General features: G+C 38.2%; 1 protein-coding gene across 2 annotated transcripts in view; it reads left to right on the plus strand.

The window, feature by feature from the left end:
* The window catches only part of LOC122342594 (myelin regulatory factor-like protein), a 28,555-nt gene extending 18,703 nt beyond the window's left edge, over positions 1–9,852 (plus strand). For both annotated transcript variants that reach the window (XM_043236532.1, XM_043236530.1), the window contains exons 18-26: positions 3,509–3,571; positions 3,760–3,815; positions 3,920–4,105; positions 4,188–4,235; positions 4,369–4,453; positions 4,937–5,011; positions 7,801–7,909; positions 8,129–8,203; positions 9,299–9,852. In XM_043236532.1, coding sequence (XP_043092467.1) covers positions 3,509–3,571; positions 3,760–3,815; positions 3,920–4,105; positions 4,188–4,235; positions 4,369–4,453; positions 4,937–5,011; positions 7,801–7,909; positions 8,129–8,203; positions 9,299–9,385 — 784 coding nt within the window. In that variant the 3' untranslated portion in view covers positions 9,386–9,852. The remainder of the gene's footprint in view (positions 1–3,508; positions 3,572–3,759; positions 3,816–3,919; positions 4,106–4,187; positions 4,236–4,368; positions 4,454–4,936; positions 5,012–7,800; positions 7,910–8,128; positions 8,204–9,298) is intronic.
* Positions 9,853–10,727: the final 875 nt, after the last annotated feature.

Genomic DNA, 10,727 nt, shown 5'->3' on the forward strand with positions numbered 1-10,727 from the left:
ATAAACAGCCATTGAGCTTCACTTCTACAGTTGATGCTGGACCGACCAGTCCTTTGGGCAAATCACCTGACCAGCGTACCTCTGTTTGGCCTCTTTTAGAAACATACTTGATTAAAATCTTTTTCTGATCGAATACTTCATCATGCTTTCCACTCCTGGCCCTTCGTAGAGAGCGAACCAGCTTCTGAATCACCTGATCAGCATTTGGCGGAGCTTGACACTTGGTGGCAATATGGCCATCTTCGCCACAGCGGTAGCAGAAATAATCATCTTTGTTCCTACTTGTCTTGAATCTAAATGAGGCAGAAACGGTCGGGGACTGGAAGGATTTCGGTTGCAGTTCAGGGACTGAGGGCGTCTGCTGATTGTTGCTAACACTCATAACTGCCAATTCGTGTTGCAGCTGTTGAACTTGCTTTTCAGCTCCGCGCCGGAATCATCAGTCTTATCAGTACGCTTGCATGTTTCTTCTCTTGCTTTCAGCGCCATGGAAGACGTGGTCACGGCTTTAAACTCACTTCCACATATGTGTGTTCTCAGCTCCTGAATCTCTGACTTGAGTTCATGAATGACTGAGGGGCTAATTCCCCCATCGTCATGAAGACGTATCGCTTTGGCTTTAGCAGTCATCCTGTGTCGGGCTGCTTCATTTTCCTCAGCCTCTCGTATCTCTTTCAACAGACTTAGAAATGAGGGCGGGCGTTCCCTTCGTTCACGAAGTCCTAACTGAAGTAACATCATGTCGGAATGCACAGCACCTCTTATCAGCTGTTCCACACGAACCTTATCCACCAATCTAGGAGACAGTCCATCACGTTCCACTACTTTGTGCAGGGTTTTATCAATACGTCTTAGAAACTCAGACAGAGCCTCACCTGAATTTTGACGCATCAAACGAAACTTAAAGTACAAGTCCTCCCCAGACTCAGATGACCCAAATGTGCTCTCTAATGCCTCCAAATATTGCAACGCACTTGCCTCAGGATTGGAGAAACGAACTGCTCTTATTATTTCCAATGCCGGTCCTTTGACACTTTCAATAATTCTTCGTCGTTTTTCTTTTTCGGTGCATTCACACTCTGTTATCATTAAGCGGGCCTGTTCCATCCAGTTCTCCATACTTTCCTCTCCCATGGGTGTTGGCATTATGGCAGAAAAGGTACGTAGACGTCTGTAAGCACTGCTTTCTCAGAGGTTTCACAGTCTTTTCCAAAATCTCACCCACGGCCCGTATGATGGATTCTGGGGACCCATCGGCTGAACTGCGGGGAGAAAACAAAGCTTGTACATCCGCTAATGACTTTCCTTCTCCCGTCAGAAACTTTGTAAGCTTTTCAGTAAATCCATCTGATGGAGTGTCAGGTAAGGTGTCTTTTGTAGAGACTACTACAACTGTCCAGGGTTCACCTGTTTCATCAGGCGTCAATTCTGGTGGTATCACGCGTGACATCAACAGTTTGTTTGCATTCACACAATACTAGCATAGAATGTGAGGTAGGTCCTTCTCTGGTGTCTCTTACACGAACTCTTCCTAGGAATTTTACCCCTTGCATTACATCTTCAATAACTGCCACTTCTGTGCGTGTGGGTACATTCAACAACATCACAGCATGCGTCTCGCAGATGCCCACTTCTTCACACCAACTGGTTAACTCTGCTTTTAAAGAAGGGTGTTTTCCCAAAGCCATGTTGAGGGTGTATTTAACCACTGTCACTTAGAATGCCTGTTAGTTTGTGCTTAACTGTGCTCTTTTTTCCTTAAAGGATTTGACTTATGAGAGAGGAGTGATCCCGGACGAGCCCCCACTTTGTGTAGCACCCCCTCTCTTTCTGATGTAGAAATTTATAAGGGATTGCTCTTGGTTCATAAATAAATGCCTTGTGTTGTTGGATTAAGGCCCCCCTCTCTCTGATCTTACCTTTTTATATGTTATTTCCGGAGACAATACCCTTGAAAACAAACAAGATGTTTCACGGATAGAAAAAATATAATTTAATGAAATAGAAAAGAAAAGCAAGATACTTCAATTAAGAAAAATACTTCCTAACTCCTAATTTTCTCCAAACCACGTATCTCCCTCCCTCTTTAGGTTATAGGAAAACAGACAATGTAATGAATAAATAAATCAAATCAACGTAACAAACAGCAACAACAGTGGGCCCACAAAAACACACACACACACACACACACACACACACCTCCCCGTTGCAGGCCTGTGTCGTGGCTAGTGTGCGTTGAGGCCTTGAAACTGAAACTGGCCGCTTCACTCGAATGAGCAAACGAAAAAACAAACACACAGTACCCTTTCTTCCCGTTCCCGGATCGCGATCTCAATATTCCACCGGAGCGTCGATCGTCCCACGATGCCGGAGGAACACCCAACGTTTCCGGTAGCTGGGTGCGCTATCCGGAGGAATAAAAGAAAAAAAGTCCTGCGATCTTGAAATCCAACGAAGAAACGTCTATCCACGGTACACGACGACAGCGATCGTGTGAACGTTTTGACACACGAACACTATAGTACAGCTGATGGTCGCAGCGGCGATGTCCGTAAACGTTCTTGAGAAAACGCTGATAAACTCGACGTTAATATTAACTGTATGTTAATAATCAATACAAAAGGAAAAAAACACACGGTAACGACAATTGAACGAAAAGCCCAATTTTCCCTAATGTCTCTTAAGTTCGTTCGACTCACGACTCTCCTTTTTCCTTCTCTATTAACCAATCGGATTCCTCTCACCTACTTTGGGGCGGGTTTAAATTACAGGACATCCAATCAATGAAAACCAAACAAGTTAGATTGTATGCACCACGTTTTCCCCTGTGCATTTCTACCTAACTTTACGCTACATAACGTAACATGCAAAAAGGTAACTTTAAAAAAGAAAAAGGAAAGAGTAAACATTACAAATATAAATTAAAACAAACTGAATAAAATACATACTTAAACCCTATCAGAGATTTATTTTCTATAGGGTTACATATATATATATATATATAAAATATCAGAATGTACACAACAAAAAATAAATAAGAAGAAAATAAATACGTTGTCACAGAATAAGAATATGTGAAAAATGTTACAAAAATATCAGATAGAATTATCTTATAATTTGAAGGTAACAGTGTGCCTCTTTTGTGTAATATTATATGGTGATATTTTAACTATATTTATTTTTATTAAAATGCCTCATGCATTTTTAACATAACATTTAAGAACATGTGTAAAACAAAATATTGTCTTAATGAATTGTTATCAGTCATGGGCAACATATGTTGATATTTATTAATGTAAAATTTGAACATAGTTATAATGCTCTATTGGTCATTACCACATAAAATAATAAAAATTGTACATCTGGAAGGGCATTCTTATTTTAAAAATGTTCATGGCTCAAATAACAAAGTTGTATTTAAGGTGGAATCTTGCTTAAGTTAAAGCTACTTGATCTTGATATTTCAATATACATGACAAGATTGATCATTTCTTATTATTTTTTTTAGCGTCATCTCTATTACTGCACTTTATATGTTGACATTACAAGAAGACATGGACTTCAATAACAGGTACAATGTCAACGTCAGTGATCAGAATCAGTACACACCAATGTACTGGGCGCGCAGAGACTAGGTTATGCCGGTTATATCACATCACTTGGCATGCTTGTTACATCACAGTTACTTCTACTTAATGAACTGTTGTTTGGTGTAAGATTTAACTTCTTTCTTGCTATCTACTTTCTTGCCATGTATAGTTTCAACAACAGCAATGTTATGCCAACTTACAGCACGACAGCATCGTCGACTACAGGTACTGTATGTAGAACTTTAGGGAAACTACACACGAGTCGGTTTGGCTGTATATTCTATCCATTGTTTATTTTATATGGTGAATTTCATTTTGACTGTTTGCAGTGTTCTCCACGACCTCTCCTCGTCCCTGGCCTCCAGACATCGATGTCTCCAATGTGTTTTATTCAGATGAAGTCTACTGCTGTCCTTCAAATTTAATTTATAATCATAACGCTCAACTGACGGACACAACTGTCCCCTTCGATGCTCTTTCGCATGGAGTCATCAATTCAAGGAAAATGCAGAGAGGTGGTGGCAGTCTTCTGTCTGCCAATATGCTTTCTATATATTTGTGGCTGTCTTCGTGTCATTTTCACTTATTCCCTTTCAGAGAAGTGGTTAGAAAAACTTCCGGACAAAGTGAAAAATTCTACTGACTGTAAGTTGATGGATAACCTCAACTAAAAGCTAGTTTTCATTTACTTGATGCTTTGATTTATCGCTATAGATTTTTCCCAAAGAATAACTTGCACAAATATCGGTTTGCGAATTGGGTTATGTCTTCTTTACAGGGACAAACACAACTATACATTCCATCCTCGTTACGCAGAATCAACAAATTATAGATAAGCAGTACTGTCAGCAGGAGAATTGTGGGTAGGTATCAGATTACATCTTTAATGTGCGCAAACATTTAACGGAAAGCTTATTTGGTTACGCTTTATTCGATAGTCTGCAATAGACATTCTACTTACTATAAGTAACTTTGTTACTACATGCCAACTAATTCTCATTAATTTGCATGTCTACTCTCAGAATAGACAGAGTAGGTTTAGGGTTATGTTGTGGACCATTCGAGAAGATATTTAGCAGTCGACTACTACTCTAGTCTACTCACTAGTTGACATGTAGTTGCAAAGTTACTTATTGTTAGTAGAATGTCTAAAATGGACAAAATAAAGTGTATGTTCCCTGTTATGAAAGTGTTATGTTGCATGAAAGGGGAGTATATTGTACAACTCTGTACAACAGAGTTTATAGATTTAGATTTTTCCTGAAAGACTTACAGCACTAAAGTCATCAAAAATATTCAGTTGTAATAACATGCATTTTACTAATTGATGTACATGTGTTTTGTAGGAAAGGAAACTACACCTACCTCATTCCCCTCAGTAAACACATCCCACCCAACATGCCCATAACCCTCCAAATGACGTGAGTGAAAGACATGCTATCGAACACAGTCTTCGTTATACTTCACTCCAGGCTTCATAAGAGTTTAATTTTATACTCATTGAGTTTAAATAATGGAGCAAAGCCACAGAGCAGAACATTTAGCAGTACCTCTCACGTTGTTCCAAACTTGTATGCTGTTGTTTTTCCTGTGGGACATGCAGAAACAGAACAAACCGAGACAGACTAGATCCAGAAAACTGTGGCAATGTCTCCAAGATGCTTCAAGAAACCTACCTGCAAATCTGGAGCACAAGTTTTAAGCACTTGAAAATGAGCAATAAAATGAAGGATGTTGTCAAAAATAATGTAATAAATAGAAAGACGATATCTTTTATTAACTAAATTAAATCAACATTTGCTATGTCCATTCTTTAAAGCGACCTTTGCCTTTGGTGCACTTGGTGTATCTTTGCAGGGAGGTTTCTTGAAGCATCTTTGAGATGTTGCCACAGTTCTTCCTAATTTAGTCTTTCTCAGTCTATTCCATACGGATTGAATGATGATTAGATCGGACGCCTGTGTGGAACACTGGCTGTTGACAGACTCCTTGTGCAAATGATTACAATTAATGCTAAAATAAATGTTTGAAAATGTCAACTGATACAGTATTTCCATTACAGTGAAAGACAGAAACAACTGACTTAAAGGAGTAGTTCGCCCAAAAATGAAAATTCACCTATATATTACCCCGAAGCCATCCTATATATATATATATATACAGACGTGGACAAAATTGTTGGTACCCTTTGGTCAATGAAAGAAAAACTCACAATGGTCACAGAAATAACTTTAATCTGACAAAAGTAATAATAAATAAAATTCTATAAATGTTAACCAATGAAAGTCAGACATTGTTTTTCAACCATGCTTCAACAGAATTATTAAAAAAATAAACTCATGAAACAGACCTGGACAAAAATGATGGTACCCCTAACTTAATATTTTGTTGCGCAACCTTTTGAGGCAATCACTGCAATCAAACGCTTCCTGTAACTGTCAATGAGACTTCTGCACCTCTCAGCAGGTATTTTGGCCCACTCCTCATGAGCAAACTGCTCCAGTTGTGTCCGGTTTGAAGGGTGCCTTTTCCAGACTGCATGTTTCAGCTCCTTCCAAAGATGCTCAATAGGATTGAGGTCAGGGCTCATAGAAGGCCACTTTACAATAGTCCAATTTTTCCTCTTAGCCATTCTTGGGTGTTTTTAGCGGTGTGTTTTGGGTCATTGTCCTGTTGCAAGACCCATGACCTGCGACTGAGACCAAGCTTTCTGACACTGGCTAGTACATTTCTCTCTAGAATTCCTTGATAGTCTTGAGATTTCATTGTACCCTGCACAGATTCAAGACACCCTGTGCCAGACGCAGCAAAGCAGCCCCAGAACATAACAGAGCCTCCTCCATGTTTCACAGTAGGGACAGTGTTCTTTTCTTGATATGCTTCATTTTTTCGTCTGTGAACATACAGCTGATGTGCCTTGGCAAAAACTTCGATTTTTGTCTCATCTGTCCACAGGACATTCTCCCAGAAGCTTTGTGGCTTGTCAACATGTAGTTTGGCATATTCCAGTCTTGCTTTTTATGATTCGTTTTCAACAATGGTGTCCTCCTTGGTCGTCTCCCATGTAGTCCACTTTGGCTCAAACAACGACGGATGGTGCGATCTGACACTGATGTTCCTTGAGCATGAAGTTCACCTTGAATCTCTTTAGAAGTCTTTCTAGGCTCTTTTGTTACCATTCGGATTATCCGTCTCTTAGATTTGTCATCAATTTTCCTCCTGCGGCCACGTCCAGGAGGTTGGCTACAGTCCCATGGATCTTAAACTTCTGAATAATATGTGCAACTGTAGTCACAGGAACATCTAGTTGCTTGGAGATGGTCTTATAGCCTTTACCTTTAACATGTTTGTCTATAATTTTCTTTCTGATCTCTTGAGACAACTCTTTCCTTTGCTTCCTCTGGTCCATGTCAGTGTGGTACACACCATATCACCAAACAACACAGTGATTACCTGGAGCCATATATATAGGCCCAATGGCTGATTACAAGGTTGTAGACACCTGTGATGCTAATTAGTGGACACACCTTGAATTAACATGTCCCTTTGGTCACATTATTTTCAGTGTTTTCTAGGGGTACCATCATTTTTGTCCATGCCTGTTTCGTGAGTTTATTTTTTTAAATAATTCTGTTGAAGCATGGTTGAAAAACAATGTCTGACTTTCATTGGTTAACATTTATAGAATTTTTATTTATTATTACTTTTGTCAGATAACAGTTATTTCTGTGACCATTGTGACTTTTTCTTTCATTGACCAAAGGGTACCAACAATTTTGTCCACGTCTGTATATATATATATATATATATATATATATATATATGACTTTCTTTTTCAGACAAACACAGTTGGAGTTTTAAAACAAATATCCTGGCTCTTCCAACGCTTGCTAATTTTTAAAACTAGAAATAGTTTGGGGCAAACTATTTCTTTAAAACCATTTACAGCTGTAGAAAATATTAGGGTTCTAATAATTTTAGCCACCGCTGTATTGTTAATATGAAGAACTGTGGCTTTGTGCTGATGTCTGGATTGCTCTGCGTTCATATAGCATTATGTTGCAATCCTGCTTGTGTAATATTGCTTATGTATAACAAATAGACAAAAAGTACTGTATATTAAAAAAATAGTGAAAACACTGTCTTCATATGTGGTTCACATCATCTTTAAAAAATGTTTTTTTTTTTTTTTTTTTTTAAACCTGAGCAGCACAACTGAGTTGTTGGTGATTCACCTGTGCTCACATGACGAGAGTGAGCAGTGCTCCTCAGTACTTGACTACGATGGCTCAGAGTCAAACATTGCTCTCAACACACAGGTACTTTAGCGCTTACACTCTACGCTAAAATGTGTGTATATATATATATATATATATATATATATATATATATATATATATATATATATATATATATATATATATAGCACAGAGATACGCATTAAAAGTTAATCTGACAGCTTCGGTATGTGCATGGACTAGGTAAAATGTCATTTTTAGTCAAATAGGTTTTGATATCATCCTTTTTCTTTTCAATAGGGCTACATACATAAATGGACACTGCCAGTGGCAAATCACTACCACGCATCATACCATTTCCGCTCTTCTGTTGCTGTGAGTGTATATTTGTTTGTTAACCTTGTCTAAATGTCTTCTCTTTAAATGAAAATTTTTGTCTACTAAAAAAAAGAAATATATATATATATATATATATATATATATATATATATATATATATATATATAAATGGACATTCCTCAAAACTAAAAATAAAAAAGCACAACATAACTCAATCAGGAAAGCAAACATAACCTCACAACGAAATGAAGCCACAAAACAAGGGAAATGCTTCCCACCACAAGAGGGCAGTGTTGTCAGTAAAACACCAGTACTTCCTCGAGATGCCACAAGATTTATCTTAACGTGTAGTTGATTGTTAAAGGAACAGCTGTTTTTTACTGAATGTATTGCGGTATGCGGTAGCTATGGAGATAATACCATTGATAAAGTGCAATGCTGAAATCACCATGAGCTTCACATGTGTTTGAGTTTGTGTAGAAAAACTGTGCTATTCATATAAACAGAGATATGGGGAACATGCAGTCTTACAAGACACATGCATGCATGCTCTGACTGGCTGTTGTCACGTAAAAGCCTTAACATCTTATGCTGTGGGTGAAACTCATGTCATGTAATAGTGACATTCGTCTCTCCATTCTTAAGTTGACAGGTATATATTTCAAGTATTATACACATTTGTTTAAGGACCTATCTTTAGTTTAGTTGGCAGTGGTACATTGTAAAAGTAGCCCAAAAAAAATGCAACCTGTGTAATTTTACCCACAAATGAAAACCGCAACACTTGACCACTCCAAATACTTGTGGCTAGTAGTTCTTGAAAGATTGTTTATTTTGATTGGCTCGTACTCAATTGGTTAAAGCTTATCGTATGTTAGGGAAGTGACACCCGTGATTTGCTAAAAATTAACATAATGTAAATTCTTATTTTCGTGTTTTGAAATCAGAAGGTAACATGCGAATGCCAAAGAAAAGAGTAAAGCAGGTCTTAAAATATGATTTTCAATAATGCCAAATGAAATGTGTCTATGGCAATGATGGTGAGAATATGTAAATATATATATATATATATATATATATATATATATATATATATATATATATATATGTGTGTGTGTTCTTTTCAAACAGGGTTTGGCAGATTGTAACACTGATCTGAACTTTGCAGAAGTTTACTTTACTGACTACCACTTCCAGTTCTTCCGTCGCTGTGACTGATCAACCTTCAAAAAGCAATATCCAGTGATTTGACTGCACTAGTTAAATGCAGGCTGTAAATTATATACCGTAAAGAGTCTTTTTATGGGCAGATGTTTGTGTTGTTGCTGGAAAAAAAACTTTGGAAATATGTTTGATATTAGTTTATTCTTATTTTCATGTTTTGAAATCAGAAGGAAACATATGAACTCCAAAGAAAAGTAAAGCAGGTCTTCAAATATGATTTTACATGTATATGTTTCAACAATGAAGAGATGATTTTGTACTGAACTACATAATGAGATAATCTGATACTCATACTGAATTCATATCTCTACTGAACTGAATGCATTATGTAACCTGTGTGCAATGATGTTGACCAAATGAACATATGATTGTTTCAGAAGTCCAATTGTTTTAACAAGTTATTGAAGTTTTTTCTAAATATTGAACACTGCAAATAAAGGAAGATTTATTCTTTAAAAGTGCTACTTTGTTGAGTCCTTGCAATACTTTTCTGGTTTCAGAGATGCTTGTGAACCTCAGGCCACAGCAATTTGGTACAAGGCTGAGATAAAGGAGAAGTTGCTCAAAGTGAGTCAGATTTGAGGCATGGGAAAGAAAATACGATTGTTCAGGTCATAATCTGTCCAGAGAAAGCCATGTGCCTTTCACTGGGTGATCTGCGTTCACTCCCTCTGCTACTACTTCCTCTTCCTGGACTATAAATTCAGTAGCAGGCCACTCACCTGCAGGTTGCATTGTTCGCCTGTTTCTATTATTATTCCCGAGTTTCCGAGTGTTTTGCGAGTTATAGATTCCCTGGTTTTGACCCTGCCTGTCTTCTGATTCTGTGATTGTTTACTGCCTGACCTGACCTCTGCCTGTATTTGGATTTTGTTGTTGCTTTGCCTCTGATACATCTGTTTGCCCTGTTTGACACCTGCCTGCTTTGACCATGCCTTCGTTTAATAAAAGCCTGCACATGGATCCGCACGCCTCAGCCCCCTCATTCGTGACAGAATGCAACCTCGCACCAGGATCCAGCGGCTTTTCACCCGAACCATGGCCAGGTATGCACCTCGCAATGTCTTTGCTAACCCTCAAGCAGGGCACCCGATCACTTGAGGATTACACCCAAGAATTTCTAGACCTGGCTTACCTCTCTGACTTACCGGACTGTTTATTGATTTAATTTTTTTTTGTTTATGAGGGAATAAATCAGCCACTCAAATCAAAACTTGTTCGCGAGGGTCCACGTGAGTCGCTTGCACAGTTTATTGAGTTCAGTTTAGTAACTGTGGGGTCAGCTTTCACGTTGGGTGTTGAGGAGGAAAAGGACACTGCATCAACTCCTGTAATG

The sequence above is a fragment of the Puntigrus tetrazona genome, chromosome 4, assembly GCF_018831695.1.
Source record: "Puntigrus tetrazona isolate hp1 chromosome 4, ASM1883169v1, whole genome shotgun sequence".
Taxonomy (NCBI): Eukaryota; Metazoa; Chordata; class Actinopteri; order Cypriniformes; family Cyprinidae; genus Puntigrus; species Puntigrus tetrazona.